Source organism: Carassius auratus, chromosome 22 (assembly GCF_003368295.1).
Source record: "Carassius auratus strain Wakin chromosome 22, ASM336829v1, whole genome shotgun sequence".
Classification (NCBI taxonomy): Eukaryota; Metazoa; Chordata; class Actinopteri; order Cypriniformes; family Cyprinidae; genus Carassius; species Carassius auratus.
The window spans coordinates 32462074-32482208 of record NC_039264.1 but is presented as its reverse complement, the minus strand read 5'-3'; the positions used below and the strand labels follow the sequence as shown (position 1 = coordinate 32482208).

The following is a 20135-nucleotide window of genomic DNA, read 5'->3' as shown; positions in this document are numbered from 1 at the left end:
GTGAGACAGCTTAGAGGAAGTCTTTTAGTTGTCATGGTTTTATCATCAGGTCAGACTGTGGCCTGATAATATCTAAAGTTCAAAAGTTCGAATGTAATTCTACATGTGGAGACAACACCAAATTGGACACAGCCAAATGTTGAGGTGATGCACCATATTAAAACCTCACAAATAGCTCAGGCAGAGGAGCCAGACTGGAAACACACCATATACAGGTACATATCAATACAAGAAAGAGCGATCAAAATCAGCAAGCAAAATCAACATGAAGTCGCATCAGCTCTCACAGGTTTCAAGGAAGGGGAGAATATCTCTGATGATATTATGATACTTGTTCCAAACCAAATTAGAGACCACATGCAGTGCACCGCAGGATAATCAGACTCAATTCAGATTCAGTTCAGACTAGCTTTTTTACAATATGCAATAATGATGATTTTGAAAGTCTCCAATTAAATGTGAAAGATAAAATTGTAAAAAAAAAAAAAAAAAAAAAAAAAAAAAAAAGGTAAAGCATCTTATTCTAACTAAGCTAGCATTAGCAATGCAATATTCGGTAATCATCAGTATTTTCTTCTAAGCGTCAATGAGAGAATACAATGCTGTTTGTTCTCAAATCATCTTCTAGAGTGGAAATCAGCCACCTAAAATAAACATAATATAAAAGTATGTGAAAATACAAGACCATTAAAAATAAATTAAGATTAATAAATAATAAACTAAATAGTTTTTTGTGAGAAATTCTAACATGAATCATGTACCTGATGTGTGAATTTGTGCTTGATCTTGTTCAGCTCTTCTGGATCTGATGTCATAAACCAGAATAATGACAGTAGCCACGCCCACCAGAGCAGAGAGGACCAATCGGATCACAGCTTCAGTAGAACCACAACAGTGAACAGAGTCTGAGGAATAAAAACATCAAACTGAGATCAGCTCAGTCAATAAATGTTAATATCAGCACCAACATCAACTAATATCAGCTCTGCTGTACCTGAACATGTGTGACAGAGTTTGCTGATGTCCAGATGTGTGGTCTGGTTTCTGATGGGATTGTTGATCACACAGCTGTAGCTGTTTTTCTCCTGATATTCCACCTCCAGAGGTAGAGAGAGACTGATGCTGAGATCAGACACACTGATGCTGGACAATAAACTGTTTCCTTTGTACCAGGAGAGAGTCACATGACTCACATTCTCCACTGAACACAACAGTGAACAATTCTGCTGTGATGATGATGATGATGATGATGAACATTGTGAAGAGTTACTGCTGATGACAGGAACAGGCAGACGAGCTGAAAACATGAGAGAATAAAAATAAATGAGGATGAATGAAGATGTTCAAGCAGATGAACAGAAAACATTGAGACAAACCAACACTGATGAAGTAGAAGCTATTAAATCATTAATATCATCAAATTATAGAATGGAAACTAAAGATGCAAGATGGTGTATGTATTAAAAAAAATGTTTGCACAAACCGGTGAACTCACCATAGACAGTGAGAAAGTAATCAATCCTTATATAGAAGATCTGTAGTTCATATTCTCCAGTGTGTTGAGTTGTGATGTTTGTGATGGTAAGAGATAAAGTTTGATTGTCCACCTTCAGTCTGTCTCTGAATCTCCCACCAAGAACATCATCATATAAAGTAAAGCTGTTAGTCTGTTTATTGATTTCAGCTATTAAAGTGATTTTATCTAAAAATTTCCACTGTAACAGATCATCATCGGCCATTTTAATAAAATTGGTGTTTAGAGTGACTGAATCTCCTTCCATCGCTGACAGCGCTAAACGTGCTCCTCTTAAATCAAGTCCAGCTGAAGGACAAAGAAACAGAGTTAATATCAGTAAGAGTTTTTAGCATGGTTTACTAAATTATCATTTTACATAAGTAACATCATAAAACAATAGAAAAAAGACATGAAAAAAACAGGTGAAACTAAAGTGAACTCACAAAGGACAGTGATTTTGAAACTCTTTCTCAGACTGTTGGTCTGTAGTTCATAACGTCCAGAGAGTGCACTGATGGTGTTTCTGATGGTCAGAGATCCAGTTTTATTGTCCAGCTTCAATTTTTTTCCGAATCTCCCATCAAGATCATCATAAAATTCAGTGATTCCTTCAGCCTGTTTACTAATTTCAGCAATTAAAGTGTTAAAAAACCTCCACTGAATCAGATCACCATCCATTATTTCAGTAAGACCAGAGTTTAGAGTGACTGAAGTTCTCTCCCGCACAAACTTCACTTCGTCACCAAACACACCTGAAGAACAGAGGTTTAGCTTTCAAATCATTTGATGAAGCTTCACTAAAATACTTGTATTCATTTAAATGTGAAAAACATTCAGCAGCAGCACAAAGACAAAAGCTATAAATACTCTTTTAAAACTCACCAGCCAGATGCCACAAACAGAGCAAAACTAATTTGAGAAGCATTTACTTCATCGGTTCACCAAAGAACAGTGATGCTTAAAATGTGTGAAAACGCTCATATTTATCTGGTTATATTTATCTGATTGTGACCCAGTCACAGTTTCCGCTCACACGTCCGTCTCCTTTCACATCATGAGAATCAACAAGCTTTTGCTGATCTTTCATTTCCAAATGAATTACGGCCCTGTATGAAAACTAATAGCAGAAGAGCGAAACAGAGCAATTACAACTGCATAAAGAATACCATGAGATCAATGTTTCGAAGATAAAATGTTGAATATTAAATGAAGTGATTGTTCGAACACACATTGTGAAACAGAAAAAAAATTATGTCCAAAAAGTAACTCTTTCTAACTTTGTTGATCTGTGGAAATAATTATCACATTTGCTTTTTGGGGAAAACAGTCTAGAAGAGGTACATCTGGCATCAATAAAACAAAGTTTGTCACACTGTACAACAATAATTACTATTTTTCGTGTTATTGTAAAGTAAGTGGTGGGTGTAGAGGTTAATAGGTGAGTATGGTGGCCATGCAAGAACTGGGATGTTTTCAGCTTTCAGGAATTGTTTACAGATCCTTGCAACACGGGCCATGCATTATCTTCCTGCAACATGAGGTGAATGTGTGGATGAATGTCACAACGATGGGACTCAGGATATCTCCACAGTATCGTTCTGCATTCAAAAGGCCATCAATAAAACCCCTCTGTGTTCATTTTCCATAACATATGCCTGCCCATCCCATAACCCCACCACCACAATGGGCCACTCGATCCACAACATTGACATCAGCTAACCACTCACCCACACGACGCCATACTGTCTGCCCTGTACAGTGAAAACCGGGATTCATCTGTGAAGAGAAGACCTCTCCAAAGTGCCAGATGCCATCGAATGTGAGCATTGCCCACTCCAGTTGGTTATGATGACAAACTGCAGTCAGGTCAAGACCCCAATGAAGATGTCGAGCATGAAGATGAGCTTCCCTGAGATGGTTTCTGACAGTTTGAGCAGAAATTCTTTAGTTTTGCAAACCGATTGTTGCAGCAGCTGCCTGGGTGGCTGGTCTCAGACAATCTTAGAGGTTTGTTAAACTGTTGCATAAAATCAATATCACATTTGCAATCATGCTGATGTGTGATATCGCTTCATTCCATAATATGAGGCAACTATAAAAAGATATTAAAGGTCATACAGAATTTATACTCATATCTTGACTTTAGTGGTCATTTTAACTTTCATTGCATAAGCTACATCATGCAGTGATAGCATGAACTATCAATGCGCACGCAAGGAGTTTATCATACTAGGATTGACACACACATTTCTGTACAGATTCTGTGCAAAATAAATATTGCAGGCTATGTTTTTGGAGTGTATCAATACTGTTTGCATCTATCTCTCTCTCTTAAATTTTTTGTATTGCATATTTTGCTACTTTGGCAAAATATTTTTATTATTATTATTATTATTCTAGTTGAAACATTCGTTTTTTTTTCTCTTTTATTCTAGAGAAACAGAAGTGTAGAGGCCTGGATCAGTGTTTCCTAAAATCCTCATATTTTATCTTTATGTGATGCATATAACAGTAACAAGGCTGAGTGCCTGCTGATGGATGAACCTTCAAGAGGAGAAGATTTTACAGACTTTCATGATGCACTGTCACTGATATCAACATTGTCAGACATGTCAAAACAATTATGTACCTTAACAAGATTTTGAGTGATAATACATTAATACAGAGTAAACTGCTGTGAATGTGTTTCTCTTTTCTGACTGCTGTTTGACTGCTTGTGCAAAGTTGCGAGAATGCTATGCTGGATCTTGATACATAGTCATTTATTTTTACTCTCTTATGTTGTTTTCTATCTTTTTTCTTTCAGCTCGTCTGCCTCTTTCTGCCATCAGCCATAAATCTTCACAATGCTATTCATCATCAAATGAAAATGACGACCTTGTATGACGGTTAAGGCTAGAAGCCATACAGCAAAAACTACTGGGCATGCACATCAATATTGCATAAAATTTCTCATACTACACAATGATATTACTATTTTTGCATTTTTGTAAGGGGTAGGTGTAGACATTAATAAAACACAATTTAAAATTTAATTTACTGCTAGCTTCCGGTTTTTGATGCATCCCTGTAGAAGTTCATCAATCTGTGAAGACTTCCGGTTCAGAGAAATAATTATTCAGTATAAAAAAAAAAACATGTTTTTGTGGTTTTGCTGAAGAAAATAAAAAAACGTGAAGCTGTTCAAAAATAAAAAATGTAATATTTTTTTACAGATAACAAGATAGGGTGTTGGCGTTTTCCTACCTATTTTTCCTACTTGGCAGCTAATTAGGCAGAGTTTTTAATGAAAGCTCATTTTGCCAGCGAAGTGCCCCTTTATTTGGTAATTTCATCATAAAATGCTATTTAGCCTAAATATAAAAATTGTCATTAGAACGTACATTGCAATCAATTAAATATAAAGGTATTTTGTTCTTAAACAGCACTGATTGGTTGTTTGGTGACCCCCTGTGGTGAATTAATCGCCCGTCAGTCACTACTTCCTCTGATCGCGTGGGCTGCTCTAGCACGTCATGTTTCAGTCTCGTAGACTACTGTACCTGTAAATAATGTTTCGCTGAGAGTTCAGCCGGATGTGAAACGGCAGACGGCAGAAATGTTGTTGATATGTCACGAGGAGACTCAAATATTCAGATATGCGGATATAAGCGAGAAAAGAAACCGAAAATCTTTGAACACCCGTAGCCTACCTACAGAGGTGTAGCCTGGACGGTCGGACGGGGAAATCAGAAACCGAGACACGATGGAGCAATCTACGAAATCCGGATCATATTTATCCTTACAACTGTACAGAGATACGAAGAACACTTTCAGAATACTTTTGCTTTTACTACTCTTCAATGGTAAGAGCTTTACAGCCTATCTGTTTTAACAATTTCGGTTTCACCTTGCTAAAAAAGTATATATAGCTATATATATATATATATATATATATATATAAACCTACATGATTATTAATTTATAATTTCGTATAGCCTATTTCAAATTAATATTAAATATGACCTATTTTTGACCCACTATGACTTGGATAGCCTTCATTTTATATGTTATTGTAGTATTTACATTGCAGAAATAATGCTTGTATCCACCTTGCAATGTTTAATTGTTCACTCTCGATCGAATCGGTTCGGACCGATATCACTCAATGACTGTAAAATTGTTTTAGAGCTCCATGGATTCAGTCTAGACAGGTGGCTTTAACCTTGGACGAGGGCTACTTTTTTAGGAATATACAGAAATGCTCATTTGTAAAATGACGTCGCAAATTTTCAACTTTATTTTGCTGTTCTTGGTTGAAATAATCTTTGTTTACTTATCAGTAGTTTTGGAACTGAGATTTTAAGAAATGCGATGTGAAAATTGTCATATTTTGCATTCATAACGCTCTTTAAAAGTTCTTCATTTGTTGAAGGTTGCAGAAACCTAGGCCTATATGTAAACTAAAGAACTTGTATGTTTTGTTTTGTTTTCGGTTTAATCGGATCAAGGGCATTTTGTTGCCCTGAAACTGCTGGAATGTCTCCAGTTGCTTTCAGTTTCGATTTACTCGACTCGACAGCAGCTGACTCCGTGCACGCGCAATTAAAACCAACAAAAGAGCGATAAAAGATGTAGGTCTGTGACAAGTCAGGGTTAGTCTATCGCCATACACTTAGCAAGGTTTTTTATAATAAATAAAAAGAAAACAAGTAGATAGAATAGAAAAAGAGAACGCTAGTGTTAGAGGGTCATTTTTATATATATATATAAATAAAAAGAAGAGAAGATAGAATAGGAAAAAAAAAAAGAATTCATTGTGTGATGAAGCATATAAGAATATAATGACTTTATAATTCAAGTTATGAATAAAATAAATACCCCTGCTGTGTGTTTTTTTTTTTTTTCTTCAGATTTTAGATCTTTCAGAAGTCACTTGCTTCATTTCTTATATATTCAGTCGTTTCTTTGGAATGATTCAATGAATCTATGTGTGTAGTAGAGCGCACATTCCCAAAGACATGTATAACAACACCTTCAGGGCCGCTGCTGGCTAAATGTGTGCCCTAAGCAGGATTGCATTGTTGTTTCCCCCTTCCTCAAATATGATGATGGAAAAAAAAAATACCTACTATAGGGGTGAAAAAAGGACTTTAATCAAATAAAAAACTAATTATTTGTACTAACAATTGTAGCTCTCGACATTTACCTGTGGCTATAACTTTATTATGACTCTAATTTATTTTATAGTCTCAAGCATTCAGAAATCATGCAAAAGAAAAACTAAGCAGTTTCACTATGATAAAACCATGGTTTATTTTTGTAAGGGTTGTGATATGCACGTTTTTGTTTTTGTTTTTTTGTTGAAGAAATTATAAAGGCTGTGTCATCTATAGCAAAAAGGTGGCCAAAAATTAAAGAGTATAGTGAATATTTGAATTAAATGTTTGGTCAGTAGCCTAAACAAGGATTTGATCGTCCTGTAAGTTTAACAGCAGCAATCACATGGCATTTGTAATAACATGTACATAAATTGTTTATTTTGTATTTGCCTACATTATGTATTTTAACAGTGTTATTATTAACCAATCATTATTGCCTCATTATTTTTTTATATAATGCATTTTAAGTCATTTTAAAGGCTATTGATGGCTTAGGTCTGTTTTTATAGCAACAACAACAACAAAAAATATTACAGTATATTAATACTTTGTAAATTATTATTTGAAGTAACAAAAACATGGTTAATTTGCAGTTACTATGGCTACAAGAACAATGATTTGTGGAGTTTTTGTTAAAACCATGGGTAATTTTCATAAGGGAACCTGAAAAAAATAATTTTCCTGAAAGTGATAAACGGGCCTCGTTTTTACCTAAATGATTTATAATTTATTTTAATATATATTAAAAATGTATAAGGTGTGCATTAGCTGACAGATTAATTTAATACATTACAATTGTTTTATGACTGCAAGTCTTTCTCCTCAAATGCTATGAGCTTCAAATTTGCGTTTGAGCCCATGTGAAAGAGTAGCTTTTAGTCCATATCCAGATTTGATTAAATGTTTTTATTTTTCATTCATTCATAAAAAAATTGCCGAATTCCGTAACATTCTGCTTTATACAGCAAGTCATTTCCGCGATTCAATCCCTGTGCTTTTCAAACACAAATGGGTAAATTTATGAATGAAAGTGTGAATTATATCTGAATATATGTCAGAGTTCTGAGCAGTGTTTGCGAATCATTTGAGTCAGTTCGGGAGTTTGGAGCGGGTTCGCAAATCATTTGAGTCAGTGGGGATCGCAAATCATTTAAATTAGTTCGGGAGTTCGGAGCGGGTTCGCGAATCATTTGAGTCAGTTTGGGGATCGCGAATCATTTGAATCAGTTCGGGAGTTCGTAGCCATAGACATCATATAAGTAGACGCCCTATTGGCCGCTGGGCGACGAGATTTGCGGCCGCCATCTTGAACCGGTCGTACTCCTAGTTTCGTTGCGTAGCAGCAGTTAAGATGCCAGAGCACTGTGCAGCATTTTCCTGTTCTAATCGGCGGACATTCGCAAGTACGGCTCGGAATTACTTTTCACAAGTAAGATTTAACATTACTACTGTACTATTGGTCGTAGTTTGTCCTTAAATCCAGAGTATTGAGAAGGAGCAAGGATCTTTTATAGTACTGTACTGAAATCGTAGCTAGCTAACATTAGTTAGACTCACTATGTATCTCAACTCAAGTGTTTTTCACATAACTTACTATTCAAATCAGAAAAAAGTTAGAAAAAGCACTTGTTAAATGCACGAAAACTTACTTTTAGCGTTAGGTAACGTTTAGTGCCTATTATCAACACAATCCAATCTGAAGTTAATACATACATTGTTTGACAGAACATTAACTGTTATTTATGTTTGCGCACCTGATATCAGGAAGTAATGTATATTAAGGTTGCTTTGTTCATATTTTCTGTGTTCTGTAAAGTGTATTTGAGTATGGTGTAAAGCGCTATATAAATATGTATTATTTGTATTATTATTATAAGGTGCTGAGAGCTGCAGAGAGGGTGATCCGTCAATCTTCAGCAATACGAGCTCCTCAGGTGTCAACAGTCACACACATTGTGCGGGAGGAGATTGGGACAGAGGATGTGTTCCTTCCTGGGGAGCACATTGAGGAGACCCAGTTTGGCACTGACAACCATCAGTCTGATATGTTGTCATTGGTTGTGTCTGTGTTTCTAAAGATTAGGCTCCACCATGTTGACAAACTCTCCTCTCTTGAACTACAGAAAGGGAGCAAGAGAAAGAAGCTCCGCAAACAGTCCTCTTTCAGGGGTTTTAGTGTGTGTGTGTGTGTGTGTGTGTGTGAGTGTATGAGAGCGAGAGACAGAGAAAGAAAAGTGTGTGTATGTGTGAGAGAGAGAGATAGAGAGCGAGCGAGAGGGAGGGAGAAGAGTGTGTGTGTTTGTGTGAGGGAGAAGGAGGGAGGGAGAAGAGTGTGTGTGTGTGTGTGTGCTCTTGTTTTTGTATCATATCAGGACACAACTCTGTATAATGACATGGGTATGACACAGGTATTACAAGGAGAGGGTGACTTATGAGGACATAACCCATGTCCCCATTTTTCAAAATGCTTATAAATCATACAGAATGAGTTTTTTTGAGAAAGTAAAAATGCACAAAGTTTCCTGTGAGGGTTAGGGTTAGTGAAGGGAGATAGAATATACAGTTTGTACAGAATAAAAACCACTACACCTATGGGATTAACACACTTTTCACAAAAAAGTGTGTGTGTGTGAGAGATGGAGAGAGAGAGTGGGAGGGAGAAGTGTTTGTGCGTGTGTGTGTGTGTGTTTGTGTGTGTGTGTGTGTGTGTGTGTGTGTGTGTGTGAGTGAGTGAGAGAGAGAGAGAGAGAGAACCAGAGAGAGTGTATATGTCACAAATTATAATAAATTGTTTCTTCACCTTATTAAAATATCTTATTTTACTGCAACTATCTGTTTCTGCTTCTTTATCATATTTATAGTGTGTGATTTATAAATATCCTACCTCACATATTTAGATTTTGGGCGTCTGGTCACTTATATATTATATCAGAATATAATGTATAACTGTATGCCTATTATGAATATTAAAATACGCTGAACCATGTGTCCTGTATCATAGCTGCATGAATGACCTTTGCAGAAAAAAAAACCCCGCGTCAAAATCAGTTAGGTATTCAGTGAGATATGATTAATTTAATGCGCTAACAGCTCATTGCACCTGGCAAACAAGTTACACTGAGTGGAGCTGGCGACCGGTCCAAGATGGCGGCTCCACGGCTCGTTCGTGCCAATAGGCAGTAGCGTTCGATGGGGCGTCTACCTATATATGTCTATGTTCGTAGCGGGATTGCGAATCATTTGAGTCAGTTATGGGGATTGCGAATCATTTGAGTCAGTTTGGGAGTTCGGAGCGGGAAAGCGAATCATTTGAGTCAGTTCGGGAGTTCGGAGCAAGGGGCAAGGAACTCGACCGGAAGTTGAAGTCGGGTGGGGGCTGCCATCTTGTAGCAGAACTTCACTTGCGTTAGCATTCCTATTGACTCCCATTCATTTTGGCGTCACTTTGACAGCGAATAACTTTACATCTGAGGCGTTTAAAGACTCTGTTTGTCCATTATTTATTTCTAAAGATACACGAAAATGTATAAAGGGCTCCATTACCTTCTATGTTACATTATGGCCCCGTATAAACAGTTTTTGTAAAAAATAGGCTAACGATTGCGTCATAACCACTCGGCTCTCTGTCGCATTACCGTACAGACAGGAGGAAAAGCTCGCTGGCAATTAACTTAATATGGCGTACTGGCGTTACATTTTAAAATACTATACAAAATAATTAATCAGAATACTTACTCCTGCTCACTCACGACAAAGAACTCCCCGCTCAAGCTCGCCGTCTCTGCAAGATTAACGATGGCAGTTTGCACGCACAGCCACTTAGAAGATTTACATTTGTCAGACAGGTTGCTGACGTCGTCAAGCTTCGTTTGAGTCTGCGCGTCAGAAACGGAAGTGCTAAAAAACGCTGAAACTGGGCTTCATTTGTCTCAATTGAGTTCCAATGGGGTCGCTGTGTCCATTTCTTTTACTGTCTATGGTTCGGAGCGGGTTCGCGAGTCAATTTGGGGATCGCAAATCATTTGAATCAGTTCGGAATGGGTGCCACACTTTAGAGAAATACCCATACAAATTATTATCTTTATGTATTTATTTATTTATTTTATTGTAATTTTTTTAGATCACATTTAAATAGATGTTCATTCCATTGGGCAACTGGTAAAAAAAAAACTTTTAATTTATTTATTTTTTATTTCTACATGGATAAGAGCACAAAGCTTCAGACAAAACCACATTAACATTTTCATAAAGTAAAAGTAGTATAATAGAGCTTAAAGCAGCAGCAAAAGGGAATTTCTTAAGACGTTTCTATAATAATGTCAGGAAAATAAACTTCAGCAGCTTCATTTCAGTAACTGTAGATGAGGACTTTAAATTTGGGAATCAAAAATGAGTGTAAAACAGTGGAAATCTAAAATATACCCCAGGGATAAAGTAATACATATTATAAATTAAACTTGTTGTAAATATGTTGGTATGCTATGTTATGTGATATGTTTCTAGATTTTCAAATTGTAAAATTTTCATTTTCAACTGTAATATGAATTCCCAGTTATGAGTGTAATATACTTATGTGAATATATAAATACACACACGTTTAAATTTAAATACTTACATGTGTATTTATACATATTTATGTGATTTTTTAAAAATAGTATTTATATTTCTTAAATAACTAATATATGTATATCTTGATTTGACAGTCTTAAAATTACCTTACACAACTTACACAAGCTTAAACAATAGCACTATGAGAACATGAACTGATTTGCAGAGTCTTAACCTGTTCGACTGTCCTACAGGTAATCTGCTCTTGAAGAGCTGCACACGGTCATCTGGTGGGACACAGCTGTGGACAGATTGTCCCGCACATGCTCTCCTGTGCTGACTTCTGTGTTTTGGGGTTCCAGTGTATCATCGTCATGATCCTCTACAATTTGTGGATCCGCAATGTCCTCATTCAGAAGACGGAGGTTGTGGAGCACTGCACAGCGTGCAACAACATCTGCACAAAGGCAGGACTCACTTCCAGGGCCTTGAAGAAGAAGATGGAGCACAGCTGGTCTTCATCATCCTGAAGGCTCTCTCAACAATGTTCTGTGCATGAGCATCATTGGTGTTGAATCAAAGCTGTGCAGGATTCTGTTCAGGCTCTCTGTCTGCTGTGATGAGGCAGATGTGTGCACTCAAACAAGGATACCCACCATCTCCCAGGATGTGTTTTCCTGCAGGTGGATAGGCCTCCAGTGTTCTTCAGCACCCTGGCATCATACACAGACCCAGGATACTCAACAAAGATATCAAGGTACTTCCCATGGTGGTGACCTGCAGCTGAACAGAATGAAACCGCTTCCTGTTGAAATAACATTAGGCTTCACTTGCTGGAGGTTCAATTTGTATGTGACAGCCATCTATTGTGTCAGCAACCAGAAGAAAACTGCTTCCACTGCCTCCAGGTCATCTGTGGTGGAGAAGGCAATCAGCCTCCTCAAAATCCCCATGACAGACCTGCTCATTCTGTGCACAATTTTATGCAGCTCTTGGATGTCAAAGGCCATTATTGATAGCAGCCTGTATGACGCTGTTCACAGTCTGTAAATATGTAGTTTTTGTTTTTTAGAATAAAATTTCAATAGGTTAAACATTTTTTTGCGGATATATCTATATCTAACTATATGTATTTACATATGTGTGTATATTTTTTATAATGTATATATTATGTATGTATTTATGTATATATTGTGATGTGTGTATGTGTGTTTCTGTGTATATTTTTATAATGTATTTGTGTGTATTTGTGTGTGTGTGTGTGTGTGTGTGTGTGTGTATTTGTCTAAGCATTCATTCAAGTTTATTAATTAATTTGTTAGTTTTGTGTAATTTTATTTGTATTTATTTATTACAATAAATTACTTTATATCCTTACATAAAATCAGGCTGTCATTCTGTTCACAGCTGTAGCTGCTGTTATTCTGAGGTAGAAAATTAAAAGCTAAATTTATAATTATTAACGGATTTACAAGCTGTCGACGAAGGCGTGATCTGCGAACAGCTGACCGACGCCTGCTTTGAATTGTTAATTCAAACGACGTAAAAAACGCAGACGAAAGCGGTAAGAAAAACGAAAAACATCACCGATGTTCGCTCAGTAGATTGGGCTCTTTAAATTTACGCGCTGTTGTGACGACGTATGTCACGTGACAATGTCAACATGGCGGATGTAGTACGTCCGAATTTCATGCATACTACCCACATTCATACTATATAGAACGTACTTTTCTAACGGTCGAGTAGTACGTTCAAATTCAAATGTAGTACTCAGTACGCAGTATTCGATTTCGGACGCAGCTTTTGTAGTGGATTCGCAAATTATTTGAGTCAGTTCAGGAGTTCCAAGCGGGTTCGCGAATCATTTGAATCATTTCGGGAGTTCGGAGCGGGATCACGAGTCATTTGAATCAGTTCGGGAGTTCGTAGCGGGTTCGCGAATAATTTGAGTCAGTTCGGGAGTTCAAAGCGGGTTCGTGAATCATTTGAGTCAGTTTGGGGATCGCAAATCATTTGAATCAGCTCGGGAGTTCGTCTTTCTTTTAGGGTGGCATTTGCCACATGACAATGATTTTTAGAACAAAAGCTTATAGTACCATTGACTGAAAACAGGTTTTAGCCCACAGTTTCAGTCTTTCTTTGTCTGTTCGTACATCTGTATTTGGTTTGTTTTTATTCTGCTTCGTTCTGAGTACTCCTGAGTGTTTTGTTTTTGCTTAATAAAATGCCTGCCTGAAGATTTGATCTGATACTTGTTTTACTGAGCCAACACCTGACACATAGTGAATGATTTCAGAACTGTTTTTGTTTTTTCCCCAGATGCATTTGGTGCCGAGACAGATAAAGTCAAAGTAGTTTCAGTGAAAGAGGGAGAAAATGTTGCTCTGCGTACTGGTGAGACTGAAATACAGAAAGGTGATAAAATACAGTGGATGTTTGGAGAGGAGCGCACGCTTTTAGCTGAAATCCATATGAAGAACAAAATCTTCGAAACGTATAACACTGACGATAGGAGATTTGGTGACAGTCTGGAGCTGGACAAATATACTGGATCTCTCATTATCAGAGACACCAAATCCACACACTCCGGAGTTTATCATCTGAAGATCACCAAGAAAGGCGCAACAGTATACAAGAGATTCAAGGTCAATATCAACGGAGGTGGTGGTGAGTTAACATTTTAAACATTGTCATATTAATACAACGTTAGACATGCTTTTGTAGTACCAAGAAATTGTCCCAGTTTTACTTAGGGGTGCTCCGATCACGATCGGGCCGATCATTAATGCACATCTCGTCAGTAAAGCCGGTTCTCTAATCAGCGGTTAATTCCATCAGGTGCGTAATTTCACATAAAGCAGCTGTTACTACACAGAGCCGTTGTTAACCGAGAAGATGCGCCAACAAACGCTGAAAATTAAGTGGATTTGCGCATCTTCTCTATTAACAACGGCTCTGTGTAATAACAGCTGCTCTATGTGAAATCACGCACCTGATGGAATTAACCGCTGATTAGAGAACCGGCTTTACTGAGGAGATGCGCATAACGATCGGCCGATCGTGATCGGAGCACCCCTAGTTTTACTTGATAGACTGTTTTTATTTGCTATTCCAGAGCGAGTTTTCCAGATGTACCATTTTCTACTGTAAAATGTTAACTAAAATAAACATTTAAAATGCTTTTGAACAGGAAGAAAGAAGAGAAGTCTCTGTGTTGAAATGATTTATGATAATTCTTAAATAAATTGTATCTAATATAATTTTATTAACTAATGTATTTGCTGCTGACCTTTGATGATCCAGTTCAAAGTTAGGAGTGTCGCAATATATTGTGATAACCAGTGTTCGGGGTAACGCTTTACAAGTAACGTGACTTATGTAACCAGATTACTTTTTTCAAGTAACTAGTAAAATAATGCATTACGTTTCAATTTACAAGTAAATATCTGAGTTACTATTTCAAAAAAGTAATGCAACTTACTTTGTATTGCCATTTATTGACTGACAAGTCTCCTGTCCCCATATCGGGAGAAATCGGATGTACAGAGGCGCTGTGTGCGCTTTGTCAACATGATGCAGTTCTATACTAAATGTGAATGTGCATTAATTCATCCCACACGCAAAAAACTGATTTAGTATTTATCAAAATGAATTAAATCAGTGAAATGCAAACTCAGAATATTACACAAACCTGCAATAATTAAACATGTTAAATAACACAAATGTATCTATATATTATTATATATATATTATTAACTAATGTATTTGCTGCTGACCTTTGATAATCCAGTTCAACCATACTAATAAGCAAAAAGTAACGTGTAAGTAATGCAAAAGTAATGTAACGCATTGCTTTACATAAAAAGTAACGAAGTAGTTCCTTTTTTAGGGAGTAACGCAATATTGTAATGCATTACTTTGAAAGTAACTTTCCCCAACACTGGTGATAAACATAATGCATACAATGAAAAGTACCCAGTATTAAACTCTCATGTGTAATTCATTTTTTCATACTTGATCCCAGAGGGCTCCCTTGCGCAGAAAGTTAGCAAGCGAGACTCATAAAAATAAGAAAACAAATTACTTTTCAGGAATTCCTTGGAATGCGAAGGCATCAGAATATTGCTTCAGTTGAATACAAGGAAATGTTTGACTGATTCTGAAGAGTATTAATGCAGGGTTGTAACAGTATATGCTTTTTGTTTAAATTTTGTTCTGCATGTAATCAATTAATTTACTGGACAAACAATGTCATCTCTGAATTAGTTTCGGGACCTGAATGGTTCATGCAATAGAAAATCAATCATTATCAAATCTTGGGCCATGTTTATTATTACAAATGTCTCAGCTAAACCAAAGTCCATTTAAGACAAGCGGCTGTCTCTGAAGTGCCTCTTGGGCATCATAAAAGCAGCTCCTATCTTTTTGATCTTTTTGATTGAACTTTTTCATGTTAGACCAACCAATACACTTACTATTACTATTGGGGTTGCACTTTCTCCCATTCACAAATAATAGGAGTGCACCATTTATCTTCATATAAAGTCTTTGGCTAAACTATTAAAATATTTATGAGGCCAGGTGCAAACGTAGAATCTAGAGCTGTAAAGCTTTGACATCCATAAATTATGGACTAATCTATCCATTACATTTCCTCCTGTGTAAAACTCCTGTAAAGTACTTATGACAAAATGGCCAAATACTCTGCTTCAAACAGCAGACAGGTACATGTTAAGCCAGCTTCAGACTACACATATTGTTTGTTCGGCCAATTTAGTGAGTTTGTCGCTAGATTTAGCTACATCCCCAACCCTTTAGAGACTTTTTTCAGTTGCTTAGAGACAAATCTATCGGCTGATGTGAAGTATGATACACTATAGAAGATAAAATGATCAATTCTTGCATCCTGATTGATGTTCACTAATCTTCACTACATCCTTCATATAGTACATCAAACAGATTGTGGTAAAATCTGTATGCAGCATGTGTCACACTGTTAAAAGCTTTAGATTTTTATGGTTTTAGATTTTCTTTAAGTTTGACAAAGTTAATTACACATTTTAGACTACTCTTATTCCATTATTTCAGAACAAGCACCTCCCAAGAAAATCGGAAAGAAATCTCTTCAAATTCGTGATATTGTAAAAACTTGTAAGTAAATGTTATGATATACATAAATCCATGAACATGTTACTTCATTTAAAGGCTACAGGATCAGCAATGCTTTGCTACACTTTAAAGTATTTATTACTGTAATCTGTGTACTGTTTCTCTTTTTCTTTTTAGTTTTTTCCTTCATGTTTGCAGGACTGATTGGACTCATAATCATTACGTGCTGTTTCTGGTATTCAAGACTTCACTAAAAATGTACTTTTCCATTTATCTTGAGAATAATTAGTTGTTGAAAGAAAGTGTAAAGTACAAAATCTCAGAAAAGTTTATTCTGAGAAAATATTGTTAATCATTTGATCACAGATACAATTTGGTTTGATATTGTGTTTTCTAATCAAGTGAAACTTTAACTTGTTTTAGGTTTCCAAGTATGTTTTAACGCCACTATCTTCAACCAATCAAATCACAGCTTCGGTAAAAAAGTTAACACAATCTGAAGGTTTACTGAAATATAAAAACATAAGAAGATCGTCCATCTGAACAAACTTTTTCAAACTGTAATACTAGATTTGACAAAACAGGAAAAGTTTGTCTCATTGCAGTTTGGCTTTTAGACTTGAGAGGTAAACAAAACAAAATCTTATGAACATTGTGATACATTTTGTGTTTCAGTTATTAAGGATGTATCACATAAAATGCAATAAGTCCTGTTTTTTATTTACTTGAATCGAAAGGTTTCTTTTTTCTTTAGACATAAAATAAGATTATCGATTAATATTTCATAGTGGAAACTATGCAGGAGTTTTCTTTTACAGAGTGTCTATTTACACAAATCATTTCACATCAAAGTTTTTTTTTTTTTTTTTTGGATAAAAATGAAGGAAATAATTTAACAATTTTAAATAAAGTATGGGGTAGTGTTGTAGTTGATTTAACAAATGCTACATTTTATTTAAAACCTGTTGGATATTGACTATACCCAAGGGATTGTGAACGTCGGTCCTGGAGAGTTTTGCTTCAACCCTAATCCAACACACCTGAATAAGTTATTCAAGGCCTGAAGGGTTACTAGAAGGCTAGAGGCAGGTGAATTTTAATTAGATTTGGAGCTGAAATCTGCACCCCTAGGTAAGGAAATGTATTAGCTAAGATAAAGGACTTAGCTGCCCCTGTATCTCACAGGATTGATACTGGTCGGCCAAGTGAGTCAGCTAAAAGAGACCCAGAGCCAGTTAACAGGAAGCGTTGGTAGCCAGCATCCTAGAGCTGTGGAAATGAGTGGTCAGAGACAGAACCAGCATGAGAAAAAGCTGCACTATTGCATTTTTGCAGGTGGAAATCAGGTGACCTGGATCTAAGCAGTAAAAACAGACACGCTTGCTGTTTAAGTGAGTCAGCACACACTTGTTTTCCTCCGATTTCTCAGAGAGATGAACAGATGACATTACCCTCTCTGTCTGCTCATTCATGAAATTCTGGTGTCTAAACTAATGTGTAGAAGAAAATACTGACCTGTGTGTAAGTGAAAACTCATTCGCTAAAACTGCAGCTTCAGAAAGTAAACGTATCTTTTCTCATTCAGGTGCACTACATTGTTCTCAGCAATACAGTTTTTACACTTCAAGCTATAGGAGTTATTTGCAGTTGTTGAAGACTGTTAACCCTAAAAGCAAAACACTATACTCTTCAAACAGGGTTCTCTTTTCTCAAGCCAATTCAATAAAGGTTTGTTTGGGTGTTTTTCAAAAATCTTAAAGTTATTATTCCAAATGTAATAAATCAATGAGGCTTTAAGGTCTGAATGATAAAGAATTTTATTGATAATTGCAATGAAAAACATATGGGAATCTGATAATAGTATAGTAAAGTGAGATCTAAGAGAAAGAGGCTATAATCAATAAAACTGTTTAAACTGGATTAAAAAATAATAATACGTCTCACCCTGCAAATGGCAAAGAGAGATATGTTTTCATGTGCTTTCATGTGTTCAACCAGTAGAGGAGCATCACTGCCTTATTAAATATGAGAGATTCAACTGTACATATAAAAAAGCATGTTATATTAAGTGTGAGCATAGCAATCTTGGTAATTTTCAGTATTTAACAACATTTTGAGCGCTAATGTGAGAATGTATTGCTGTTTTTTCTCAAATCATCTTCTAATGGGGAAATGAGCTGCCAATCAATACCAGCAGATGAATATAAAAAGTCATTTAAGATTAATAAATGATTAAAATGGTAATATTAGAAATTACATCATGATCTAGGTTTCTTATGTGTGAAAATGTGCTCGATCTTGTTCAGCTCTTCTAGATCTGATGTCATAAATCAGAAGAACAATAGCAGCCACAGCAGCCACGCCCACCAGAGCAGTTACGACCAATCGGATCACAGCTTCAGTAGAACCACACCAGTGTTCAGAGTCTGAGGAATAAAAACATCAAACTGAGTTCAGCTCAGTCAATAGACATTAATATCCGCACCAATATCAATTAATATCAGCTCTGCTGTACCTGAACATGAGTGACAGAGTTGAGTGATGTCCAGATGTTGAGTCCGGTTAATGATGGGATTGTTGATCACACAGCTGTAGCTGTTTTTATCCTGATATTCCACCTCCAGAGGTAGAGAGAGACTGATGCTGAGATCAGACACACTGATGCTGGACAATAAACTGTTACCTTTGTACCAGGAGAGAGTCATATGGCTCACATTCACCATTGAGCACAGAAATGAACATTTGGTCTTTGACAATCCTGATGATGAAGAACAGTCTCTGCTAATGACAGGTACAGGTGGACTAGCTTGAAAACATCAGAGAATAAAGATAAATGAGGATAATATTAAAGACAATAAGGAATAAACAACAATTTCTGCAATTTCACAAATGCTTTAATCATTAACACTGAAACTACAATGTAAATATGAGACTCGTTTAGCAGTTTGAACTCTGTTATATGTGTCATATTTGCATATCACTGCACTGTTCAAATTCATGATTGGTTCACTACTAAATAAAAAATATTAAACAATGATAAAATAATATTTTAAAAGGTTAATGTTAATTTCAAATAAGCAGTTTTTAAGACTGATCAAAAGTGAAATAGTAAATCTACAGTAGGTGGACAACCTAAATGGGGAGTACCGCCGCGCGTACCAGTCGCGTGTTAAAATAATTTGTGAGACTACTGCCAGGTGGGACAAAGGGATGGATTGCGAAATGAATGTAATTGTAAAATGAGATAAAATGAGGAAGTCAAACAACAATAACATTATGATATAACATTGTAACATCTTTAAAAAATATTAAAACATTTACCGTGAGTTAATTTCAAAACATAGGATAGTCTTAGGCTACAGCCTACTCATCAAAATGAGCAAAGACAACAGAACCCAGTGATGGATACACTGGACACGATCCCCATCAGTGAATTGATGCTCGTTCTGTTTATAACGAAATGTACCGACACTGCGTTCAGATGATTTGACACTGTAGTGCGATGTCATCAAGTTTAGACAGACTTTTCGCACGACAACTCTCGCGTCCGGTGTAGGCACAGACAGTGACTGCTCTATTTACAAATAAGTTATATAAGAACAAAAAAAAAAATCCTAAACCAGCGGAAATATAGACTAGAAAATATATTTACACTTGCTCTGTCCTCCGTCCATGACACTGACTCACTGCGGAGCTGCCAGTTTTAATCTGAACAGCTCTTAATGCCGAGTGGATGGTGATGCATAATGGGCTAGTATTAACAAATAAAAAATAATAATAAAAAAAATAAAGTTCTTTCCAGCATTAAGGTAATAACATTA

At 36.3% G+C, this 20135-nt stretch overlaps 1 protein-coding gene across 1 annotated transcript in view; it reads right to left on the bottom strand.

Annotated features, from left to right (window-relative positions):
* Positions 1–513: 513 nt before the first annotated feature.
* Positions 514–20135, bottom strand: part of LOC113040586 (SLAM family member 5-like) — a 30458-nt gene continuing 10836 nt past the window's right edge. The window contains exons 5-7 of the mRNA XM_026198889.1: positions 995–1297; positions 762–905; positions 514–644 (exon numbers count right to left, since the gene is read on the bottom strand). Coding sequence (XP_026054674.1) covers positions 637–644; positions 762–905; positions 995–1297 — 455 coding nt within the window. The 3' untranslated portion in view covers positions 514–636. The remainder of the gene's footprint in view (positions 645–761; positions 906–994; positions 1298–20135) is intronic.